The 26,068-nt window shown below is 51.1% G+C and overlaps 1 protein-coding gene across 1 annotated transcript; it reads left to right on the top strand.

Moving 5' to 3' along the window:
* Window positions 1-1,547: 1,547 nt before the first annotated feature.
* On the top strand, window positions 1,548-17,287 carry SPNS1 (SPNS lysolipid transporter 1, lysophospholipid). Its single transcript, XM_058823073.1, has 13 exons — window positions 1,548-1,569; window positions 2,565-2,630; window positions 4,444-4,580; window positions 5,925-6,076; window positions 6,888-6,954; window positions 8,566-8,666; window positions 8,904-8,939; window positions 10,910-11,062; window positions 12,919-13,108; window positions 14,092-14,157; window positions 14,841-14,939; window positions 16,179-16,353; window positions 17,036-17,287. The coding sequence occupies exons 1-13, from the start codon at window positions 1,548-1,550 to the stop codon at window positions 17,197-17,199; spliced, it is 1,428 nt and encodes a 475-aa protein (XP_058679056.1). The 3' UTR covers window positions 17,200-17,287.
* Window positions 17,288-26,068: the final 8,781 nt, after the last annotated feature.

Below are 26,068 nucleotides of genomic sequence, written 5' to 3'. Positions count from 1 at the left end.
AATTTTGGGCAAATTTGGGGGAAATTTGGGGAAATTTGGGGTTCGGGGGAGAATTTGGGGAAATTTTTTGGAATTTTGGGAAAATTTTGGGGGGATTTTGGTCACTTTGGGGTCGGCCGGGTGAATTTTTATCAATTTGGGGGCGATTTTAGGGAAATTTGTTGAATTTTGTTGAATTTTGTTGAATTTCTGGTGGATTTTGGTCGATTTTGGGAGGATTTTGGTTGAATTTTGGTTTTTCTGGGGTAAATTTTGGGGTTTTTGTGTAAATTTTGGTATTTTCGGGGTAAATTTTGGTGTTTTTGCAAAAATTGTTTGTTCATTTTGGTGATTTTGGGGTAAATTTTGGGGGTTTTGGGAAAATTTTGGTATTTTTGGGTCAATTTGGGGGGTTTGGGGTCAATTTTGGGGTTTTTTTGGGTAAATTTTTGTTCATTTTGGGATTTTTGGGGTAAATTCGGGGTTAATTTTGCTATTGGGTGAAATTTTGGGATTTTTTGGGGTAATTTTTGGTCCATTTTGGGATTTTTGGGGTAAATTTTGGGGGTTTTGTGGTAATTTTTTGTTAATTTTGGTAATTTTGGGGTAAATTTTGGGGGTTTTGGGTAAATTTTGGTATTTTTGGGGTAAAATTTTGGGTTTTTGGGTAAATTTTTGTTCATTTGGTGATTTTGGGGATGAATTTTGGTATTTTGGGGGTAAATTTTGGTGATTTTTGGGTGAATTTTTGTTCATTTTGGGTTTTTTGGGGTGAATTTTTGTTCTTTTTGGGGTAAATTTTGATATTTTTGGGTTTTTTGGGGTGAATTTTTGTTCATTTTGGGTTTTTTGGGGTAAATTTTTGTTCATTTTGGGATTTTTTTGGGGTAAATTTTTGTTCATTTTGGGATTTTTTGGGGTGAATTTTTGTTCATTTTGGGGTGAATTTTGATATTTTTGGGGTGAATTTTTGTTCTTTTTGGGGTAAATTTTTGTTGATTTTGGTTTTTTTTAGGGTAAATTTTTGTTGATTTCGGGATTTTTTCGGTGAATTTTTGCTGATTTTGGGATTTTTTGGGTGAATTTTTGTTCATTTTGGGATTTTTTCGGGTAAATTTTGACATTTTTGGGGTTTTGGGGTGAATTTTTGTTCTTTTTGGGGTGAATTTTGACATTTTTGGGTTTTTGGGGTGAATTTTGCCGCTTTTGGTTGATTCTGTTCCATTTTCTCTCCCCCCCCCAGCCCCTCCCCCCCCCCCCCATGGCCGCCCCCAGCCCCTCCCCCACCCTGGCTCGCCCCGATGACGTCACGGTGGGGGCGGGGCCGGAGCCGGAGGTGGCCCCGCCCCCCGCGGGCAAAGCCCCGCCCCCTCCGCCCCGCCCCCACCTCAGCGTGGCCGTGCTGTGCTTAATTAATTTGCTTAATTACATGGACCGATTCACCGTGGCAGGTAATTAATTACTACTTGATTAATTTACTTAATTACATGGACCGATTCACCGTGGCAGGTAATTAATTAATGGGGGCGGGGTTAATTAATTAGTGCTTAATTAATTTAGTTAATTACATGGACCGCTTCACCGTGGCAGGTAATTAATTAGTGCTTAATTAATTTACTTAATTACATGGACAGATTCACTCTGGCAGGTAATTAATTAGTGCTTGATTAATTTTCTTAATTACATGGACAGCTTCACCGTAGCAGGTAATTAATTAGTGTCGCAGGGATTTGTGGGCGTGTCCTAGTAATTTGTGGGCGTGTCCCGGGGCTTTGTGGGCGTGTCCATTTTTTGTGGGCGTGTCCTAGTTGTCTGTGGGCGTGTCCTAGTTGTTTGTGGGTGTGTCCACAGTTTGTGGGCGTGTCCCATGGATTTGTGGGCGTGTCCCTTGTTTGTGGGCGTGTCCCTGTTATTTGTGGGCGTGTCCCTGTTATTTGTGGGCGTGTCCCAAGGATTTGTGGGTGTGTCCTAGTCGTTTGTGGGCGTGTCCCAGGGATTTGTGGGCGTGTCCCATGGATTTGTGGGCGTGTCCCAAGGATTTGTGGGTGTGTCCTAGTCATTTGTGGGCGTGCCCCAGGGATTTGTGGGCGTGTCCATTGTTTGTGGGCGTGTCCCATGGATTTGTGGGCGTGTCCCAGTTATTTGTGGGCGTGTCCCAGTTATTTGTGGGCGTGTCCTAGTAATTTCTGGGTGTGTCCCAGGGGTTTTTGGGCGTGTCCTTGTAATTTGTGGGCGTGTCCCATTTATTTGTGGGCGTCTCCCATTTATTTTTTGGGCGTGTCCATTGTGGGCGTGTCCCAGGGATTTATGGGTGTGTCCCTTGCTTGTGGGCGTGTCCCTGTGATTTGTGGGCGTGTCCCATGGGTTTGTGGGCGTGTCCCATGGGTTTGTGGGCGTTTCCACAGTGTGTGGGCGTGTCCCATGGATTTGTGGGCGTGTCCCTGTGATTTGTGGGCGTGTCCCTGTGATTTGTGGGCGTGTCCCATGGGTTTGTGGGCGTTTCCACAGTGTGTGGGCGTGTCCCATGGATTTGTGGGCGTGTCCCTGTGATTTGTGGGCGTGTCCCATCGTTGCCCCGCCCCCAGGTGTGCTGCCCGAGGTCGAGGATTATTTCGGGATCGGCGACAGCAGCTCCGGCCTCCTGCAGACAGGTGAGGCCACGCCCACCCCCTGGCCACGCCCACCCCCGGCCACGCCCACCCCGGCCACGCCCACAGTCCCCGGGGGGGGGTCGGGTTTGGTTTTGGGGGGAAAATTTTTAAAAACTAATTTTTTTGGGGGGGGATTTTTTTTTTTTTTTTTGGGAATGGTTTTAATTTTTGGTGATTTTGGGGTTTTTTTAAGGGGGGAGGATTTTTTAAAAATTTAATTTTTTTATATTTATTTGTTTGTTTGATTGTTTAAATTTATTTATTTTAAATTTTTTTCCGTACCTGTGTCTCACCTGTCGCAGTTTCATCAGCAGTTTTGGGGTGGTTTGTGCCCATTTTTGGGGCGGTTTTTTCCCTTTTTTTGGTGATTTTTTTAGTGATTTTTTGGTGATTTTTGGGTCATTTTTTTGGTGATTTTTTGGTGATTTTTGGGTGATTTTTGGGTCATTTTTTTGGTGATTTTTTTGGTGATTTTTGGGTGATTTTTGGGTAATTTCTTTTGTGATTTTTTGGGGATATTTTTTTGGGTTTTTGTAAATTTCTTTTTTTTTAATTTTTCCCTCACCTGTCCCATACCTGTCCCAGTGTTCATCAGCATTTTTGGGGTGGTTTGTGCCCATTTCTGGGTCGATTTTTTCCCTTTTTTTGGGTCATTTTTGGGTGATTTTTTAGTAATTTTTTGGTGATTTTTGGGTGATATTTTGGGGATTTTTTTGGGTTTTTGTAAATTTCTTTTTAAAAAATTTTTCTCTCACCTGTCCCGTACCTGTCCCAGTGTTCATCAGCAGTTTTGTGGTGGTTTGTGCCCATTTTTGGGTCGTTTTTTTTCCATTTTTGGGTCATTTTTGGCTGATTTTGGGGTGGTTTTGGGGGGGTTTTTTGGGGGATTTTTTTTGGGTTTTTTGTCTTTTTTTTTAAAATTTATTTATTTTAATTTTTCCCTCACCTGTCCCGTACCTGTCCCAGAGTTCATCAGCAGTTTTGGGGTCTTTTTTGTCCATTTTTGGGTTGGTTTTTTTTTTTCCTTTTTTGGGTGTTTTTTGGGTCATTTTGGGGTGATTTTTGGGTGATTTTTGGCTGATTTTTTGGGGGATTTTTTTTTGTTTGTTTTTTTTTGTTGTTTTTAATTGTATTTATTTTAATTTTGGCTCACCTGTCCCGTACCTGTCCCAGTGTTCATCAGCAGTTTTGGGGGGTTTTGTGCCCATTTTTGGGTTGTTTTATCCCTTTTGTTTTTGGGTCATTTTTGGCTGATTTTTTGGGGCATTTTTTTTGGTTTGGTTTGGTTTTATTTTGTTTTTTAAATTTATTTATTTTAATTTTTGGCTCACCTGTCCCGTACCTGTCCCAGTGTTCATCAGCATTTTTGGGGTTGTTTTTTCCCGTTTTTTTTGGGTCATTTTTGGCTGATTTTTTTTGGTTTTTTTTTCCTTTTTTAATTTTATTTATTTTAATTTTCGCTCACCTGTGCCGTACCTGTGGCAGTGTTCATCAGCAGTTTTGGGGTGTTTTGTGCCCATTTTTGGGTCTTTTTTTTCCATTTTTGGGTCATTTTTGGCTGATTTTTTGGGGCATTTTTTTTGGTTTGGTTTTTTTTTTTTTTTTTTAATTTATTTATTTAAATTTTTGGCTCACCTGTCCCGTACCTGTCCCAGAGTTCATCAGCATTTTTGGGGTGTTTTGTGCCCATTTTTGGGTTGTTTTTTCCCGGTTTTTTTTGGGTCATTTTTGGCTGATTTTTTTTGTTTTTTTTTTTTCCTTTTTTAATTTTATTTATTTTAATTTTCGCTCACCTGTGCCGTACCTGTGGCAGTGTTCATCAGCAGTTACCTGGTGCTGGCTCCTCTCTTCGGCTTCCTCGGGGATCGGCACAGCCGCAAGCGGCTCCTGGCGCTGGGGCTGGCGCTGTGGTCGGGCGTCACCTTGGCCACCAGCTTCGTGCCACCTCAGGTGAGGGGCACACCTGGGCACACCTGGGCACACCCAAAACACACCTGGAGATAGATAGAACACACCTGAGCACACCTGAGACACACCTGGGCACACCTGGGATACACCTGGGCACACCTGAGATACACCTGAGAGTATCCTAAATACACCTGAGATACACCTGGGCACACCTGAGATACACCTGGGTACACCTGGGATACACCTGGGCACACCTGAGATACACCTGAGAGTATCCTAAATACACCTGAGATACACCTGGGCACACCTGGGCACACCCAAAACACACCTGGAGATAGATAGAACACACCTGGGCACACCTGGGCACACCTGAGATACACCTGGGGCTGGCGCTGTGGTCGGGCGTCACCTTGGCCACCAGCTTCGTGCCACCTCAGGTGAGGGACACACCTGGGCACACCTGAGATACACCTGGGCACACCCAAAACACACCTGGAGATAGATAGAACACACCTGGGTACACCTGAGACACACCTGGGCACACCTGGGATACACCTGGGCACACCTGGGATACACCTGAGAGTATCCTAAATACACCTGAGATACACCTGGGCACACCTGAGATACACCTGGGTACACCTGGATACACCTGGGCACACCTGGGCACACCCAAAACACACCTGGAGATAGATAGAACACACCTGAGCACACCTGAGACACACCTGGGCACACCTGGGCACACCTGAGATACACCTGAGAGTATCCTAAATACACCTGAGATACACCTGGGCACACCTGGGCACACCCAAAACACACCTGGAGATAGATAGAACACACCTGAGCACACCTGAGACACACCTGGGCACACCTGGGATACACCTGAGAGTATCCTAAATACACCTGAGATACACCTGGGCACACCTGAGATACACCTGGGCACACCTGGGCACACCCAAAACACACCTGGAGATAGATAGAACACACCTGAGCACACCTGAGACACACCTGGGCACACCTGGGGCTGGCGCTGTGGTCGGGCGTCACCTTGGCCACCAGCTTCGTGCCACCTCAGGTGAGGGACACACCTGGGCACACCTGAGATACACCTGGGCACACCCAAAACACACCTGGAGATAGATAGAACACACCTGGGCACACCTGAGATACACCTGGGCACACCTGGGGTCACACCTGGGGTCACACCTGAGATGCACGTGGGCACACCTGGGCACACCTGAGGGCACACCTGGGGTCACCTGGGCACACCTGGGCACGCCCAGAACACACCTGGGGCAGAACACGGGGCGGGGGATGGGCCGGGCGGGGCAGGGGGTGGGTTCGGCGGGCTGGGGGCGGGGTCAGTGACGCGGCCCCGCCCCCCGGCAGCATTTCGGCGCGCTATTGGCCGGCCGGGCGCTGGTGGGCGTGGGCGAGGCCGCCTACTCCACCCTGGCGCCCACCCTGGTGGCCGACCTGTTCCGCGGCCCCGCCCGCAGCCGCGCCCTGGGCGGCTTCTACCTGGCCGTGCCCCTGGGCAGGTGAGAGAGAGGGGGCGGGGCTAAACATGGGGGCGGGGCTAAGGGAATGGGGGCGGGGCTATGGCTTCTACCTGGCCGTGCCCCTGGGCAGGTGAGAGAGAGGGGGCGGGGCTAAACATGGGGGCGGGGCTGAGGGAATGGGGGCGGGGCTATGGCTTCTACCTGGCCGTGCCCCTGGGCAGGTGAGAGAGAGGGGGCGGGGCTGAGGGAATGGGGGCGGGGCTAAGGGAATGGGGGCGGGGCTATGGCTTCTACCTGGCCGTGCCCCTGGGCAGGTGAGAGAGAGGGGGCGGGGCTAAACATGGGGGCGGGGCTGAGGGAATGGGGCGGGGCTAAAAATGGGGGCGGGGCTAAGGGAATGGGGGCGGGGCTGTGGGTTCTACCTGGCCGTGCCCCTGGGCAGGTGAGAGGGGGCAGGCCTGAGGGAATGGGGGCGGGGCTGAGGGAATGGGGCGGGGCTAAACGTGGGGGCGGGGCTATGGGAATGGGGGCGGGGCTGTGATCGCTAATGGGAACGGAGGATGAGTGGGGGGGGGAAGGGCTGTGGGGGAGGGGCAGTTTGGGGTGGGGGAGGGGCTGCAATCGGGTTGGAGGGAGGGGCAGGAAAAGGGGGCGGGGCTTGGGGGGAGGGCCTGTTATTGGCGCCTGGGTGGGGGAGGGGCGGCGAAGGGGGAGGGGCTCGGGGGGGAGGGGCTGGGATCGATAATTGGGGTGGGGGAGGGGCTGGGGTGGGTTACGGGGGCGGGGGAGGGGCTTTGGGGGTCTGGGGCTGCCCCTCCCCCCCCCACTGACCCCGCCCCTCCCCCCGCAGCGGGCTGGGTTACATCGCGGGGTCAAAGGTCAAGGACCTGGCGGCCGATTGGCGCTGGGCGCTGCGGGTGAGCGGGGGAGGAGCGGGGGGCAGCAAAACCACCCCAAAATGGCCCAAAATTCACCCCAAAAACACCCCAAAAATTCACTCCCAAATATCCCAAAATTCACCCCAAAATATCCCAAAGTTCACCCAAAAACACCCCCAAAAATTCACCCCGAAATGGCCCGAAATTCACCCCAAAATACCCCCAAAATTCCCCCAAAATACTCCAAAAATTCACCCCAAAATAGCCCGAAATTCACCCCAAAATACCCCAAAAATTCACCCCGAAATGGCCCGAAATTCACCCCAAAAACACCCCAAAAAATTCTCCCGAAATTCACCCCAAAATACCCCAAAAATTCACCCCAAAATATCCCAAAGTTCACCCCAAAAACACCCCCAAAAATTCACCCAAAATATCCCAGGAATTCACACAAAATACCCCAAAAATTCACCCCAAAATATCCTGAAATTCACCCAAAATATCCCGAAAATTCACCCCAAAATACCCAAAAAATTCACTCCAAAATTCATCCAAAACGTCCCAAAAATTCACCCCAAAATACCCCAAAAATTACCCCGAAAATTCACCCAAAACGTCCCAAAATTCACCCCAAAAATTCACCCAAAGCATCCCAAAAATTCACCCATAATACCCCAAAAATTCATCCAAAAATTACTCCAAAAATTCACCCAAAATACCCCAGAAATTCACCCAAAATATCCCCAAAATTCACCCCAAAAATTCACCCAAAATACCCCAAATATTACCCCAAAAATACCCCAAAATTGCCCAAAATTCACCCCGAAAATACCTCAAAAATTACCCCAAAAATTCACCCAAGGTGCCCCGAAATTGACCCCTGGGTGACCCTGAATGACCTCTGGGTGACCCCTGAGTGACCCCTGACCCCCAAATTCCCCAATTTTGACCCCTAAATCGCCTCAAAATGACCCCGAGTGACCCCTGAGTGACCCCAAGCGACCCCTGAGTGACCCCGAGTGACCCCGAGTGACCCCCGAGTGACCACTGAGTGACCCCTGAGTGACCCCGAGTGACCCCCGAGTGACCCCCGAGTGACCACTGAGTGACCCCTGACCCCCAATTTCCCCAGTTTTGACCCCTAAATCGCCTCAAAATGACCCCAAATGACCCTGAGTGACCCCGAGTGACCCCTGAGTGACCCCTGACCATTGAGTGACCCCCGAGTGACCCCTGAGTGACCCCTGACCCCCAATTTCCCCAGTTTTGACCCCTAAATCGCCTCAAAATGATCCCAAATGACCCCGAGTGACCCGAGTGAGTGACCCTGAGTGACCGCTGACCCCCGAGTGACCCCAAGTGACCCCCAGTGACCCCGCAGGTGACCCCTGAGTGACCACTGAGTGACCCCTGAGTGACCCCCGAGTGACCCCCGAGTGACCCCAGTGACCCCGCTGTGCCCCCGCAGGTGACCCCTGAGTGACCCCTGACCCCCGAGTGACCCCTGAGTGACCCTGAGTGACCCCAGTGACCCCTGAATGAGTGACCTTTGAGTGACCCCTGACCCCCGAGTGACCCCTGAGTGACCCCGAGTGACCCCTGACCCCCGAGTGACCCCGAGTGACCCCAGTGACCCCGCTGACCCCGCAGGTGACCCCTGTCCTGGGGCTCGTGGCGCTGCTGCTGCTCCTGGCCCTGGTCAGCGACCCCCCCCGGGGCGGCCTGGACGGGGCTCCGGCCACACTGAGCACCGGAGTGACCACGGGAGTGACCACGGGGGTGACCACGGGAGTGACCACACTGAGCACCGGAGTGACCACGGGAGTGACCACGGGAGTGACCACACTGAGCACCGGAGTGACCACGGGAGTGACCACGGGAGTGACCACGGGAGTGACCACGGGAGTGACCACGGGGGTGACCACGGGAGTGACCACACTGAGCACCGGAGTGACCACGGGAGTGACCACGGGGGTGACCGCTGACCGCTCGTGGGGACACGACCTCCGGGAGCTCGGCCGCAAGTGAGTGACCACTGAGTGACCAATGACCATAGAGTGACCAATGAGTGACCAATGAGTGACCAATGAGTGACCAATGAGTGACCACTGAGTGACCAATGAGTGACCACTGGGTGACCACTGAGTGACCAATGAGTGACCGCTGGGTGACCAATGAGTGACCACTGAGTGACCAATGAGTGACCAATGAGTGACCACTGATCATCCCTGAGTGACCACTGAGTGACCACTGAGTGACCACTGAGTGACCAATGAGTGACCAATGACCAATGAGTGACCACTGAGTGACCAATGAGTGACCACTGAGTGACCCTGAGTGACCCCTGAGTGACCAATGAGTGACCACTGATCATCCCTGAGTGACCACTGAGTGACCACTGAGTGACCACTGAGTGACCAATGACCAATGAGTGACCCCTGAGTGACCCCTGAGTGACCAATGAGTGACCCCTGAGTGACCAAGGAATGACCAATGACCAGTGAGTGACCGCTGACCATTGACCATGGGGTGACCAATACTGACCAGAGTGACCAATGATCGAGTGACCACTGAGTGACCACTGAGTGACCAATGAGTGACCACTGAGTGACCACTGATCATCGAGTGACCACTGAGTGACCATTGAGTGACCACTGAGTGACCACTGAGTGACCAATGACCACTGAGTGACCAATGAGTGACCACTGACCAATGAGTGACCATAGAGTGACCACTGAGTGACCTCTGAGTGACCACTGACCAATGAGTGACCATAGAGTGACCACTGAGTGACCCCTGAGTGACCACTGACCATAGAGTGACCAATAACCACAGACTGACCAATGGTCAATGAGTGACCACTGAGTGACCACTGACCATCCCTGAGTGACCACTGAGTGACCAGTGATCATCGAGTGACCACTGAGTGACCACTGAGTGACCACTGACCCTGAGTGACCATTTTTGGCCATTTTTGTGCAGAATTTTGATTTTTTGCCCGATTTTAACGGGGGGTTTTTTTGGGGATTTTGGAAATTTTTGGTAAATTCCGATTTTTTGTATCCCCAGTTGTGATGTCACCCTCGGTGTCCTTTGTCACCGCCTGTCCCCAAACCCATTTTGGGTGGATTTCAGCCATTTTTGGCCATTTTAGTGCAGAATTTTGATTTTTTGCCCGATTTTAACGGGGGTTTTTTTGGGGATTTTGGAAATTTTTGGTAAATTCCGATTTTTTGTGTCCCCCAGTTGTGACGTCACCCTCGGTGTCCTTTGTCACCGCGTGTCCTCAGTGTCCCCAAACCCATTTTGGGTGGATTTGAGCCATTTTTGGGTGGATTTCAGCCATTTTAGTGCAGAATTTTGATTTTTTGCCCGATTTTAACGGGGTTTTTTTTTGGGAATTTTGGAAATTTTTGGTAAATTCTGATTTTTTTGTGTATTTTAGCCGTACCCTGATCCTTTCCACGCTGGGGTTCACTTTGGTGTCCTTTGTCACGGGTGTCCCCAAACCCATTTTTGGGTGGATTTCAGCCATTTTAATGCAGAATTTTGATTTTTTGCCCGATTTTAATAGGATTTTTTTGGGGGATTTTGGAAATTTTTGGTAAATTCTGATTTTTTTGTGTATTTTAGCCGTACCCTGATCCTTTCCACGCTGGGGTTCACTTTGGTGTCCTTTGTCACGGGTGTCCCCAAACTCATTTTTGGGTGGATTTCAGCCATTTTAGTGCAGAATTTTGATATTTTGCCCGATTTTAATAGGATTTTTTTGGGGGGATTTTGGAGATTTTTGGTAAATTCTGATTTTTTGTGTATTTTAGCCATACCCTGGTGCTCTCCACGCTGGGGTTCACTTTTTGGGTGGATTTGAGCCATTTTTGGGTGGATTTCAGCCATTTTAGAGCAGAATTTTGATTTTTTGCCCGATTTTAACGGGGTTTTTTTTGGGATTTCGGTTTTTTTTTGGTAAATTCCGATTTTTTGTGTGTTGCAGCCGCACCCTGGTGCTCTCCACGCTGGGGTTCACCTCGGTGGCGTTCGTCACGGGCGCTTTGGCCCTTTGGGCTCCGGCGTTCCTGTTCCGCACCCGCCTGGCGCGGGGGGAGGGGCAGCCCTGCCGGGGGCGGCGCTGCCAGGGCGACCAGAGGTGGGTCAGGGGCAAAAAATTCACAGTTTTGGGCAATTTTGGGGGGTTTGGGATTTTTGGGGATTTTTTTGGGGATTTTTTTGGGGAATTTTTGGGATTTTTTGGGGATTTTGGAGGGATTTTCAGGGATTTTTTGGGATTTTTTTTTTTTTAATTTTTGGGATTTTTTTTTTTTTTTTTTTTTTGGGGGGGGATTTTTTGGGAAATTTTTGAGATTTTTTGGGAATTTTTTGGGATTTTTTTAAAATTTTTTGGGGGGTTTTTTGGGGATTTTTTTGGATTTTTTTTTATTTTTTGGGGATTTTTTGGGGGAATTTTCAGGGATTTTTTGGGAATTTTTTTGGGGAATTTTTTCGGATTTTTTGGGGAATTTTTGGGAGATTTTTTGGGAATTTTTGGGAAATTTTATTTTTAATTTTTGGGACTTTTTGGGGATTTTTTGGGGATATTTGGGGGGAGGGGCAGCCCTGCCGGGGGCGGCGCTGCCAGGGCGACCAGAGGTGGGTCAGGGACAAAAAATTCACAGTTTTGGGCAATTTTGGGGGGTTTGGGGCGATTTGGGGATTTTCAGGGATTTTTTGGGAATTTTTTGGGGATTTTTTGGGGGATTTTTTGGGATTTTTTTTTTAGTTTTTGGGGAATTTATTGGGAATTTATTTTTAGTTTTTGGGGTTTTTTGGGGGGGATGTTTTTGGGATTTTTTGGGAATTTTTTGGGATTTTTTTGGATTTTTTTTTGGAATTTTTTTTGATTTTTTGGGGAATATTTTTGGATGTTTTAGGAAGTTTTGAGGATTTTTTGGGGGGATTTTCAGGGATTTTTGGGGATTTTTTTTTAATTTTTGGGGAATTTTTGGGATTTTTTTGGGACTTTTTTGGGAATTTTGGGGGATTTTTTGGGGGGAATTTTGGGGTAAAATTTTCCCATTTTGGGTAATTTCGGGCCGCTTTAGGGTGGAGCTTCCCCATTTTGGGTTGCTTGGGGAGGAATTTCCCCATTTGGGGCCATTTTGAGGTGGAATTTCCTCATTTTGGGTTCATTTGGGGTGGAACTTCCCCATTTTGGGCCACTTTCTGTGATTTTGTGGTGGAATTTCCCCATTTTGGGTCATTTTGGGTCATTTTCGGCCATTTTGGGATGGAATTTGCCCCTTTTTGGTCATTTTGGGCCATTATGGGGTGGAATTTCCCCCATTTTGGGTAATTTTGGGGCCATTTTGGGGTGGAATTTCCCCATTTTGGGTCATTTTTGGTAATTTTGGGGCGGAATTTCCCCATTTTGGGCCATTTTGGGGCCAATTTGGGCCATTTTGGGGTGGAATTTCCCCATCTGGGATAATTTTGGGCCATTTTGGGGTGGAATTTTCTCATTTTGGGCCATTTTGGGCCATTTGGGGTGGAATTTCCTCATTTTGGGCCATTTTGGGCCATTTTGGGGCGGAATTTCCCCATTTTGGGGCGGAATTTCCCCATGTTGGGTCATTTTGGGTCATTTTGGGGCCATTTTGGGGTGGAATTTCCCCATTTTGCGTCATTTGGGGCCATTTTGGGGTGGAATTTCCCCGTTCCAGGCTGGAATTTCCCCCATTTTGGATCATTTTGGGTCATTTTGGGGCCATTTTGGGGTGGAATTTCGCCATTTTGGGGCCATTTTGGGGTGGAATTTCCCCGTTCCAGGCTGGAATTTCTCCCATTTTGGGTCCTTTCGAACCATTTCCACGGGGTTTTTTTTGTTGTTGTTTTTGTGTTTGTTTTTTTTTTGTTTTTTTTTTTTTTTTACTAATCTCCGCATTAATTTTGTTTTATTTGTTTTTTTGCCGCCGTGACGCCGCCGTGACCTTTGACCCCCGCGCGCAGCCTCCTGTTCGGCGCGCTGACCTGCGGCTCGGGCGTGCTGGGGGTGGGGCTGGGGGCGGAGCTTTCGCGCAGGCTCCGCCCCCGCGAGCCCCGGGCGGATCCATTGCTGTGCGCGGGGGGGCTGCTGGGGGGAGCCCCCTGCCTGCTGCTGGCGTTGGTCTGCGCCAAACCCTGCCCCCCTGCGGCCTATGTGAGTTGGACTGGTTTGTACTGGTTTGTACTGGGAGGGGTTGACTGATTTGTACTGGTTTATACTGGTTTGTACTGGTTTGTGCTGGTTTGTGCTGGTGTATTTTGTGTTTAAGGGAGTTATTCAAAATGGCGGCCTGTGCTAGAGTTCACAAGATGGCCGCCCAAAATGGCCGCCCAAGATGGCGCCTGATTGTAGGAAACCATTGGTGCATGCTGGTGTATACTGGTTTGAACTGGTTTATACTGGTTTGGACTGGTTTATACTGGTTTATACTGGTTTGTACTGGTTTGTTCTGGTTTATACTGGGAGGGGACTGGGAGGGACTGGGTTGGAACTGGTTTGTACTGGTTTGTACTGGGTTATACTGGGTTATACTGGGTTATACTGGTTTGTACTGGGTTATACTGGTTTGTACTGGGGTATACTGGGTTATAATGGGTTATACTGGTTTGTACTGGGTTATACTGGGTTATACTGGTTTGTACTGGGTTATACTGGTTTGTACTGGTTTGTTCTGGTTTATACTGGGAGGGGACTGGGAGGGACTGGGTTGGAACTGGTTTGTACTGGTTTATACTGGTTTGTACTGGGAGGGGATTGGGATGGAACTGGGACGGACTGGTTTGTACTGGTTTATGCTGGGAGGGTCTGGGTTGGAACTGGTTTGTACTGGTTTACGCTGGGTTATACTGGTTTGTACTGGTTTGTACTGGGAGGGGTTTGGGGTGGAACTGGGACGGACTGGTTTATACTGGTTCATGCTGGGAGGGACTGGGATATACTGGTTTGTAGGGGTTTATACTGGTTTATACTGGGAGGGCTCTGGGGGGAGTTTGGGATGGAACTGGGATGGACTGGGATGAACTGGGAGTGAACTGGGACGGACTGGGATGAACTGGGAGTGAACTGGGATGGACTGGGAGCAAAACTGGGAGGTTACTGGTTTGAACTGGTTTGAACTGGGATTTTCACCCCCCCAGGTTTTCATCTTCCTGGGTGAGACCCTGCTGTCCCTGAACTGGGCAATCGTGGCCGACATCTTACTGGTGAGACTGGGATAAACTGGGAGGGACTGGGAACAAACTGGGACGTACTGGGATGGCACTGAAACCAACTGGGATGGACTAGGAGTGAACTGGGATGGACTGGGATGGACTGGGAGGGACTGGGAGGGACTGGGAGGGGTCTGGCCTCATACCAGTCGCTCCCAGTTAATCCCAGTTTGTCCCAGTACGTGGTGCCCCTCTCAGGTGCCGCTCTACTGGGAGGTTACTGGGATGAACTGGGAGGTACTGGGATGAACTGGGATGGACTGGGATGAACTGGGATGGACTGGGATGAACTGGGATGGACTGGGATGGACTGGGAGGGACTGGGATGAACTGGGAGGGACTGGGATGAACTGGGATGCCATTAAAATGAACTGGGAAGTTACTGGGGTGAACTGGGCGGTTAACTGGAATGAACTGGGAGGGACTGGGATGGCACTAAAATGAACTGGGATGAACTGGGAGGGGATTGGGATGAACTGGGAAGGGATTGGGATGAACTGGGAGGGGATTGGGATGAACTGGGATGGACTGGGATGAACTGGGAGGGATTGGGATCAACTGGGATGAACTGGGAGGGGATTGGGATGAACTGGGAGGTTACTGGGACGAACTGGGCGGTTACTGGGCTGGCCCTGGCGCCCTCCCAGTTGCTCCCAGTTAATCCCAGTTCCTCCCAGTACGTGGTGCCCCCCGGGCGCCGCTCCACGGCCGAGGCCCTGCAGATCGTGGCCTCCCATTTACTGGGAGACGCTGGGAGCCCCTACCTGGTGGGACTGGTGAGACTGGGACGGACTGGGACAAACTGGGAGGGGACTGGGAGGGGACTGGGCCCATACTGGGAACATTGGGAGGGGACTGGGATGGACTGGGACAAACTGGGAGGGACTGGGAGGGGACTGGGCCCATACTGGGAACATTGGGAGGGGACTGGGACGGACTGGGATGAACTGGGAGGGGACTGGGAGGGGACTGGGCCCATACTGGGAACATTGGGAGGGGACTGGGATGGACTGGGACAAACTGGGAGGGACTGGGAGGGGTCTGGGCCCACACTGGGGATACTGGGAGGGGATTGGGCCCATACTGGGAGGGCACTGGGTCCTTACCAGTCCATACTGGGAGCACTGGGGAGCCATTGTGGCCCAAACTGGGAGCACTGGGACCATACTGGGAGCACTGGGGAGCCATTGTGGCCCAAACTGGGAGCACTGGGACCATACTGGGAGCACTGGGGAGCCATTGTGGCCCAAACTGGGAGCACTGGGACCGTACTGGGAGCACTGGGGCCATACTGGGAGCACTGGGACCATACTGGGAGCACTGGGGAGCCATTGTGGCCCAAACTGGGAGCACTGGGACCATACTGGGAGCACTGGGGAGCCATTGTGGCCCAAACTGGGAGCACTGGGACCGTACTGGGAGCACTGGGGCCATACTGGGAGCACTGGGACCATACTGGGAGCACTGGGGAGCCATTGTGGCCCAAACTGGGAGCACTGGGACCGTACTGGGAGCACTGGGGAGCCATTGTGGCCCAAACTGGGAGCACTGGGACCGTACTGGGAGCACTGGGAGGGACACTGGGAGCACTGAGGTGACACTGGGAGCACTGGGGAGCCATTGTGGCCCAAACTGGGAGCACTGGGAGGGACACTGGGAGCACTGGGGCCGTACTGGGAGCACTGGGGAGCCATTGTGGCCCAAACTGGGAGCACTGGGGAGCCATTGTGGCCCAAACTGGGAGCACTGGGACCGTACTGGGAGCACTGGGGCCATACTGGGAGCACTGGGAGGGGCGGGGCCTGCTCCCCTCACGCCATTCCCGCTCTTTTTGTGGCCCCGCCCCCTGAGATGATTGACACAGCGGTGGGCGGGAATGGCGTGAGGGCGCCGGCCCAATACCGGGGCCATACTGGGAGCACCGGGGCCATACTGGGAGCACCGGGGCCATACTGGGAGCACCGGGATCACCGTTCCCCCTCCCCTCGCCCCTCACCTGTCCCCCCACCCCTCAGGTGAGTGACGCCCTGGGGGGCGGAGCCGCCGCCATTTCGTACCAGCGCGGGGCCGGGGCTCTGCTGAGGGCGCTGCTGCTGCTGCCGTTCGCCGCCGCCCTGGGCGGGGCCGCGTTCCTGGCCGCCGGGAACTCCCTGCCCCGCGACCGGCGGCGGGCACGGAGGGAGGCCCGAGGTGAGAGAGGGGCCCGGAGGGTGGGAGGAGTGAGGGGGAATGGAGGAGGGTGAGGGGAGAGAGACTGAGCCCCCCACAGAACCTTCCAGAACCCCCATGGAACCTTCCGGAACCCCCATAGAACCTTCAGAACCCTCATGGAACCTTCCGGAACCCCCATAGAACCTTCAGAACCCTCATGGAACCTTCTGGAACCCCCATGGAAGGTTCTGGAACCCCGCGGAACATTCCGGAACCCCCATAGAACCTTCTGGAACCCCCATGGAACCTTCCGGAACCCCCATAGAACGTTCCGGAACCCCCATAGAACCTTCCGGAACCCCATGGAATGTTCTGGAACCCCCATAGAACAATCCGGAACCCCCATAGAACCTTCTGGAACCCCCATAGAACCTTCCGGAACCCCCCTAGAACCTTCCAGAACCCACATGGAACATTCCGGAACCCCCATAGAACCTTCCGGAACCCCCATAGAACCTTACGGAACCCCCATGGATACTTCCAGAACCCCCATGGAATGTTCCGGAACCCCCATAGAACCTTCCAGAACCCCATAGAACCTTCAGAACCCACATAGAACCTTCCAGAACCCCATAGAACCTTCAGAACCCCCATAGAACCTTCCGGAACCCCCACGGAAGGTTCTGGAACCCCGCGGAACCTTCCGGAACGCTCCCCGCAGGGCTGCCCCCGGACGGCGACGATGACGACGACGACGACGACGATGATGGTGACCATCGCGGTGACCACCGCAGTGACCGCCACGGTGACCCCGCGGCCATCGTGGTGCCGCCCGCGGCCGGAGGCCGGACACGGCGCGTGCCCGTGGCTCACGTGCTGGCCTGAGTGACCGCTGAGTGACCACTGAGTGACCTCGTGCTGGCCTGAGAGTGACCACCGAGTGACCGCTGAGTGACCGCTGAGTGACCGCTGAGTGACCACTGAGAGTGACCTCGTGCTGGCCTGAGAGTGACCACTGACCACTGAGTGACCACTGAGTGACCACTGACCAGCTGAGAGTGACCACCTGAGTGACCATCTGAGAGTGACCCATGGAGTGACCACAAGCTGGCCTGAGAGTGACCACTGACTACTGAGAGTGACCACCTGAGTGGCCACTGACCAACTGAGTGACCACTGAGTGTGACCTCATGCTGGCCTGAGAGTGACCACTGACCACTGAGCAGCCACTGACCACTGAGTGACCACTGATGAGCTGAGAGTGACCACAGTGATCTGAGAGTGACCATGGGATGGCCTGAGAGTGACCACTGACCACTGAGTGGCCACTGAGTGACCAGTGACCAGCTGAGAGTGACCACAGTGATCAGCTGAGAGTGACCATAGGATGGCCTGAGAGTGACCCCTGAGTGACCACTGAGTGACCACTGAGTGACCACTGAGTGACCACCGATGAGCTGAGAGTGACCACTGAGTGACCACAGAGTGACCACCTGGGAGTGGCCATCCAAGAGTGACCACCTGTGACCCACTGAGTGACCACAGGCTGCCCTGAGTGACCACTGACCACTGAGTGACCGCCCAGGAATGACCACTGACCACTGAGTGACCACCCAGGAATGACCACTGACCAACTGACCACCTGGGAGTGACCAAAGCTGTGGTCACTCACAGAGAGTGGACAATGAAGAGTGGACATTGGAGTGGACAATACAGAGTGGACACTGGGAGTGGACATTGGAGTGGACACTGACCATGCGTTGGCCTGGAATGACCAACTGACCACCCAAAAATGACCACGGCTGTGGTCACTCACGGAGAGTGGACAATGAAGAGTGGACATTGGAGTGGACACAGGAGTGGACACTGGAGTGGACATTGGAGAGTGGACAATACAGAGTGGACACTGGAGTGGACAATACAGAGTGGACACAGGAGTGGACATTGGAGTGGACACTGGGAGTGGACACTGACCACGTGCTAGCCTGAGAGTGACCAACTGACCACCCAAAAATGGCCGTGGCTGTGGTCACTCATGGAGAGTAGGCATTGAGGAGTGGACATTGGAGTGGACATTGGAGTAGACACAGGAGTGGACGTTGGAGTGGACACAGGAGTGGACACGAGTGGACACTGACCATCTGCTGGAGTGACCAACTGACCACCCAAAAATGGCCGTGGCTGTGGTCACTCATGGAGAGTGGACACTGGGAGTGGACATTGGAGTGGACACTGGAGTGGACATTGGAGTGGACACTGACCATGTGTTGGCCTGGATGACCAACTGACCACCCAAAAATGACCACGGCTGTGGTCACTCATGGAGAGTGGACAATGAAGAGTGGACACAGGAGTGGACACAGCAGAGTGGACAGCGCAGAGTGGACACTGGAGTGGACGCTGGAGTGGACATTGGAGTGGACACTGACCATGTGTTGGCCACAGAGTGACCAACTGACCACCCAAAAATGACCACGGCTGTGGTCACTCATGGAGAGTGGACAATGGAGAGTGGACACTGTAGTGGACGTTGGAGTGGACACTGGAGTGGACACCGACCATCTGCTGGAGTGACCAACTGACCACCCAAAAATGGCCACAGCTGTGGTCACTCATGGAGAGTGGACATTGAGGAGTGGACACAGGAGTGGACATTGGAGAGTGGACGCTGCACTGGACACAGAGTGGACACTGGAGTGGACACAGAGTGGACGCTGCACTGGTCACTGGAGTGGACACTGGAGTGGACATTTGAGTGGACATTGGAGTGGACACAGAGTGGACGCTGCACTGGACACTGGAGTGGACATTTGGACATTTGAGTGGACACAGAGTGGACACAGGAGTGGACATTGGAGAGTGGACGCTGCACTGGACACAGAGTGGACATTTGAGTGGACACAGAGTGGACACTGGAGTGGACACAGAGTGGACATTTGAGTGGACATTTGAGTGGACACAGAGTGGACGCTGCCCTGGACACAGAGTGGACACAGGAGTGGACATTGGAGAGTGGACACTGCCCTGGACACTGGAGTGGACATTTGGACATTTGAGTGGACACAGAGTGGACACTGGAGTGGACATTGGAGAGTGGACACTGCCCTGGACACAGAGTGGACATTTGAGTGGACACAGAGTGGACGCTGCCCTGGACACAGAGTGGACGCTGCACTGGTCGCTGACCACACCAGCGCTCACTCGTTCCAATTTTTGGGGTCTCACCCCCCAATTTCGGGACCCCAGCCCCAAATTTTGGGGGTTCTGGACCCGCCTTTGCTACCCCAGCCCCAAATTTTGGGGGTCCCAAACCCAAATTTTGGGGTTCTAAACCCAAATTTTGGGGGTCCTGCATTCACATTTGGGGTCTCACCTCCCCATTTTGGGGTCCTGATCCCAAATTTTGGGGTCCCAAACCCAAATTTTGGGGTTCTAAACCAAATTTTGGGGTTTAATCTCAGATTTTGGGGTCTCAACCCCAAATTTTGGGGGTCCTGGGCTCCAATTTTGGGGTCTCAACCCCAAATTTTGGGGTCTCAATCTCAGATTTTGGGGTTCTAAACCCAAATTTTGGGGTCCCAAACCCAAATTTTGGGGTCCCAGCCCCATTTTTGGGACCCCAAACCCAAATTTTGTTGATTCCGGACCCAGATTTTGGGGTCCCAGCCCTAAATTTGGGGGTCTTGGACTCAGATTTTTGGGGTCCTGAGCCCATTTTTGGGACCCCAGCCTCATTTTTGGGGTCCCAAAGTCAGATTTTGGGGCCCCAACCTCAAATTTCGGGGTCCTGGGCTCAGATTTTGGGGTCCTAAACCAAATTTTGGAGTTTAATCTCAGATTTTGGGGTCCTAAACCCAAATTTGGAGCTCTGAACCCCAAATTTGGGGGTCCCGGGCTCCGATTTTGGGGTCTCAACCCCAAATTTTGACATCTTTGATTTCAATTTTGGGCTCCCGAACCCAAATTTGGGGCTCTGAACCCCAAATTTGGGGGTCCCGAGCTCCGATTTTGGGGTCTCAACCCCAAATTTTGGCGTCCTAAACCAAATTTTGGTGTCTCAATCTCAGATTTTGGGGTCTCAACCCCAAATTTTGGGGTCCTAAACCAAATTTTGGGGTTTAATCTCAGATTTTGAGGTCCCAGCCCCAAATTTGGGGGTCCCAGTCACAAATTTTGGGGTCTCAATCTCAGATTTTGGGGTCCTAAACCCAAATTTGGAGCTCTGAACCCCAAATTTGGGGGTCCCGGGCTCCGATTTTGAGGTCTCAACCCCAAGTTTTGGGGTCCTGAACCCAAATTTTGGGGTTTAATCTCAGATTTTGGGGTCCCAGCCCCAAATTTTGGGGTCTCAATCTCAGATTTTGGGGTCCTAAACCCAATTTTGGGGTTTAATCTCAGATTTTGGGGTCCTAAATGCAAATTTTGGGGTCTCAACCCCAAATTTTGGCATCTTTGATTTCAATTTTTGGCTCCCGAACCCAAATTTGGGGCTCTGAACCCCAAATTTTGGGGTCCAGGACTCAGATTTTGGGGTCTCAACCCAAATTTTGGGGTCTCAATCTCAGATTTTGGGGTCCCAAACCCCAAATTTTTGGGGTTCCAGCCCCGTTTTTGGGGACCCCAGCCTCATTTTGGGGGTCCTAAACCCAAATTTTGGGGTCCCAAACTCAGATTTTGGGGTCCCAAACCCCAAATTTGGGGTTCTAAACCCAAATTTTGGGACCCCAGCCCCATTTTTGGGACCCCGACCCCAAAGTTTGAGGTTCTGACCCCAAATTTTGGGACCCCCACCCCATTTTCGGCCCCCTCAACCCCAAATTTTGGGACCCCGACCCCATTTTGGGACCCCATCCCCAAATTTTGCGATTCTGACCCCAAATTTTGGGGTTCTGATCCCAAATTTTGAGACCCCGACCCCATTTTTGGGACCCCAGCCCCAAATTTTGGGGTTCTGACCCCAAATTTTGAGGTTCTGACCCCAAATTTTGGGACCCCAGCCCCATTTTTGGCCCCCCCAACCCCAAATTTTGGGGTTTTGGACCCAAATTTTGGGACCCCAGCACCATTTTTGGGACCCCATCCCCAAATTTTAGGACCCCGACCCCAAATTTTGCGATTCCGACCCCAAATTTCAGGACCTTGACCCCAAATTTTGGGACCCCCACCCCATTTTTGGGACCCCGACCCCAAATTTTGCGATTCCGACCCCAAATTTTGAGGTCCTAGCCCCAAATTTTAGGACCCCAGCCCCAAATTTCGAGGTTCTGACCCCAAATTTTGAGGTCCTGACCCCAAATTTCGGGGTTCTGACCCCATTTTTGGGACCCCGACCCCAAATTTTGGGACCCCCGCCCCATTTTTGGGACCCCGGCCCCAAATTTTGCGATTCGACCCCAAATTTCGGGACCTTGACCCCAAATTTTGGGACCCCCGCCCCATTTTTGGCCCCCCCAACCCCAAATTTTGGGGGTTTTGGACCCAAATTTTGGGACCCCAGCACCATTTTTGGGACCCCATCCCCAAATTTTAGGACCCCCGACCCCAAATTTTGCGATTCCGACCCCAAATTTCGGGACCTTGACCCCAAATTTTGGGACCCCCCACCCCATTTTTGGGACCCCCGGCCCCAAATTTTGCGATTCCGACCCCAAATTTTGGGGTTTTCCCCCCCGCCAGGGACCCCAAATTCGGGGCTCCCCCCCCCCCCCAATAAAGCCCCGCCCCCCCAATTCCGCTCTCGCTCTCTCTGTGCCCCTCCCCCCCTCTCCCGCCCCTCCCCACCCCCATTTCCGGCCGCAGCTTCCGGGGTGGGGGAGGAGGCTGGGGGGGGGGAGGGGCCGCCCCGCGGATTTTGGGGTGCTCGGGCACCAACGAGGCAGGTGAGGAGAATTTGGGGGGATTTGGGGATTTTGGGGGGATTTTGGGGGATATTGGGGGCGATTTTGGGGCGATTTTGGGGATTTTTGGGGCGATTTGGGCGATTTTGGGGGGATTTGGGGGGGATTTTGGGGGGATTTGGGGGCGATTTGGGGGCAGTTTGGGGGGTGGGGGAGGGGCGGGATGCTCGAAATTGGGGGTGGGACCCCAAAAATTTGGGAGTTTTGGGACTTAGTACCCCAAAATTGGAGATTTTGGGTGGGTTGGGACTCCGAAATTTGGGAATTTTGGGGGTTTGGGGCCCCGAAATTTGGGGATTTTGGGGGGGTTGGAACCTTGGGACCCCAAAATTTGCGGATTTGGGGGTTTGGGACCCCAAAATTTGGGAGGGTTGGGAGCCCTGGGACCCCAAATTTGGGGAGTTTTGGGGGTTTGGGACACCAAAATTTGGGGTTTGGGGGGGGTTGGGACACCAAAATTTGGGAGTTTTGGGATTTAGGACCCCAAAATTGGAGATTTTGGGGGGGTTGGGACCCCGAAATTTGGGATTTGGGGGGGTTGGAACCTCTGGGACCCCAAAATTTGCAGATTTGGGGCCCCAAATTTTGGGATTTTGTGGGGTTGGGAGCCCTGGGACCCCAAACTTTGAGGATTTTTTTGGGGTTTGGGACCCCAAAATTTGGGATTGGAGCTCCGGGACCCCAAAAATGTGGGGATTTGGGATTTAGGAGGCCAAAATTTGGGATTTTGGGGGGGTTGGGACCCCGAAATTTGGGATTTGGGGGGGTTGGGACCTCTGGGACCCCAAAAATTGCAGATTTTGGGGTTTGGACACCAAAATTTGGGAGTTTTTGGGAGGGTTGGGAGCCCTGGGACCCCAAAATTTGGGGATTTTGGGGATTTGGGACCCCCGAAATTTGGAGTTTGGGGGGGTTGGAACCTCTGGGACCCCAAAAATTTTGAATTTGGGGTGTTGGGACACCAAAATTTGGGGTTTTGGGACTCCAAATTTGGGGAGTTTTGGGGGTTTGGGAGACCAAAATTTGGCATTTTGGGGATTTGGGACCCCGAAATTTGGGGATTTTGGGGGGGCTGGAACCTCTGGGACCCCCAAATTTGCGGATTTGGGGGGTTGGGACCCCAAAATTTGGGGGTTTGGGAGACAAAATTTGTGGATTTGGGGGCCCCGAATTTTGGGATTTTGTGGGGTTGGGAGCCCTGGGACCCCAAAATTTGAGGATTTTTTGGGGTTTGGGACCCCAAAATTTGGGATTGGAGCTCCGGACCCCAAAAATTTGGGGATTTGGGATTTAGGACGCCAAAATTTGGGATTTTGGGGGGGTTGGGACCCCAAAATTTGGGATTTGGGGGGGGTTGGAACCTCTGGGACCCCAAAAATTGCAGATCTGGGGGGTTGGGAGACCAAAATTTGGGAGTTTTGGGGGTTTGGGACCCCGAATTTTGGGGGTTTGTGGGTTTGGGAGTCCTGGGACCCCAAAAATTTTGAATTTGGGGGGTTGGGACCCCAAAATTGGGGTTTTGGGGGGTTTGGGACCCCAAATTTGGGGAGTTTTGGGGGTTTGGGAGATCAAAATTTGGGATTTTGGGGGTTTGGGACCCCGAAATTTGGGGTTTGGGGGGGTTGGGACACCAAAATTTGGGGATTTTGGGGGTTTGGGACCCCGAATTTTGGGGATTTTGGGGGGGTTGGGAGCCCTGGGACCCCAAATTTGGGAGTTTTGGGGGTTTGGGAGACCAAATTTTGGGGATTTTGGGGGGATTGGAACCTCTGGGACCCCAAAAATTGCGGATTTGGGGGGTTGGGGACACCAAAATTTGGGAGTTTTGGGGGGGTTGGGACGCCAAAATTTGGGATTTGATCCCCTGGGACCCCAAAAAATTGAAGATTTGGGGGGTTGGGACCCCAAAATTTGGGGATTTTTGGGGGGTTGGGACCCCAAATTTGGGGATTTTTTGGGGGGGAATTTTTTCGGGTTTTTTGGGGGGGTTCCTTTGGGATTTTTTGGGTTCCCCCCAAATTTTGGGTTCCCTTTTTGGGGATTTTGGGTTTCCCTCGGGATTTTTGGGGATTTTTTGGGACTTTTGGTTTATCTCGGGATTTTTGGGATTTTTTGGGTTTCCTTTGGGATTTTTGGGTTTGTTTGGGGGTTTTTGGGATTTTCTCGGGATTTTTGGGGTCCCCTCGGGATTTTTGGGGTTTTTTTTGGCTTCCTTTGGGATTTTTGGGTTCGTTTTGGGATTTTCGGCTTCTTTTGGGTGATTTTTGAGGTTCCCTCAGGATTTTTGGGGATTTTTTTGGGTTTCCTTTGGGATTTTGGGATTTTTTGGGTTTCCTCTGGAATTTTTGGGTTATTTGTGTTTCCTTTGGATTTTTGGGGATCCCCTCGGGATTTTTTTTTTTTTTTTGGGAGGGGGGGGGGAATTTTGGGATTTTTTTTCTTTTGTTTTGTTTTTTTTTGTTTTTTTTTTTTTTTTTTTTTTGTGGGGGGTATTTTTATTTTTTATTTTGGGGGGAAGGATTTTTTTTGGGGGGGGGAATTTTGGGATTTTTGTTTTGTTTTGGTTTTTTTTGTGGGGGGATTTTTGATTTTTTATTTTGAGGGAGGATTTTTATTTTTTGGGGGGGAGGAGAATTTTGGGATTTTTTTTTTTGGTTTTTTTTTTTGTTGTTTTTGGTTTTTTTGGGGGGGGGATTTTTATTTTTTATTTTGGGGGGGGATTTTGATTTGTTTTTTTTTTTATTTATTTTGGGGGGGGATTTTGGGATTTTTTTTTTGTTTTTTTTTTTTGTTGTTTTGGTTTTTTTGGGGGGGGGATTTTTATTTTTTATTTGGGGGGATTTTGAGATTTTTTGTTTTGTTTTGTTTTTTTTTGTTCTGTTTTTTTTGGGGGGATTCTTTATTTTTTAGTTTGGGGGGCATTTTTTTTTTTTTTGGGGGGGAATTTTGGAAATTTTTTTTGTTTTTGTTTTTGTTTTTTTATTTTTTGGGGGGGATTTTTTATTTTTTATCTGGGGGGAATTTTGGGATTTTTTTTTTTTGTTTTGCTTTTTTTGTTGGTTTTTTGGGGGGGGAATTTTTTTGGGGGGGGGGGGATTTTGGGATTTTTTTCTTTTGGTTTTTTTTGTTGTTTTTTTTTTTTTTTTTTGTGGGGGGTGGATTTTTTATTTTGGTTTTTTTTTTTGTTTTTTTATTTTTTGGGGGGGGATTTTTTATTTTTTATTTGGGGGGGAATTTTGGGATTTTTTTTTTTTTTTTTTTTTTGGTTGTGTAATTTTGGGATTTTTTTTTTCGTTTGTTTTGTTGGTTTTCTTTGGATGGGGATTTTTTTTTTTTGGGGGGGGGAATTTTGGGATTTTTTTTTTTTTGGTTTTTTTTTTTGTTTAGTTTTTTTTTGTGGGGAGGATTTTTTTTGGGGGGGATTTTTTTTTTGGGGGGGGGATTTTTTTTTTTGGGGGGGGGAATTTTTGATTTTTTATTTGGGGGGAGATTTGGGGATTTTTTTTTTTTTTTTTTTTTTTTTTTTTTTCTTTTTTTCTTTTTGGGGTTCCATTGGAGATTTTGGGGTCCCCCCTCCCCCCTCCCCCCCCCGCAGCCCCTCCCCCCCCCCATGGAGGCTCCGCTGTGGGCGCTGCTGCTGCTGCCCCTCCCCCCCCTGCTCGCCTCGCTCTGCGCGCGCTGCCGCCGCCCCCGCCGTGAGTGGGGGAGGGGCAAACGGGGGGGGGAGGGGTCCTGGGGGGATTTGGGGCAGTTTGGGGGGGATTTGGGGGGATCTGGGGGGGATTTGGGGGGATTTGGGGGAGTTTGGGGGGTCCTAAAGGGGATTTGGGGTCGTTTGGGGGGGATTTGGGGGGGTT

This window comes from Ammospiza caudacuta, chromosome 37 (genome assembly GCF_027887145.1).
Source record: "Ammospiza caudacuta isolate bAmmCau1 chromosome 37, bAmmCau1.pri, whole genome shotgun sequence".
Lineage (NCBI taxonomy): Eukaryota > Metazoa > Chordata > Aves > Passeriformes > Passerellidae > Ammospiza > Ammospiza caudacuta.
The sequence above is the reverse complement of the archived record's forward strand: the minus strand, read 5'-3'. Positions and strand labels throughout refer to the sequence as shown.

What these genes read in the sequence shown, in the direction of transcription:
- SPNS1 (XM_058823073.1), top strand. Translation starts at nt 1,548, where the DNA reads ATGGACCGCTTCACCGTGGCAG. An exon ending in CCTGCCCCCCTGCGGCCTAT is followed by an intron (nt 13,109 to 14,091) that starts GTGAGTTGGACT and finishes TCACCCCCCCAG; the next exon opens with GTTTTCATCTTCCTGGGTGA. An exon ending in TCGTGGCCGACATCTTACTG is followed by an intron (nt 14,158 to 14,840) that starts GTGAGACTGGGA and finishes AGTTCCTCCCAG; the next exon opens with TACGTGGTGCCCCCCGGGCG.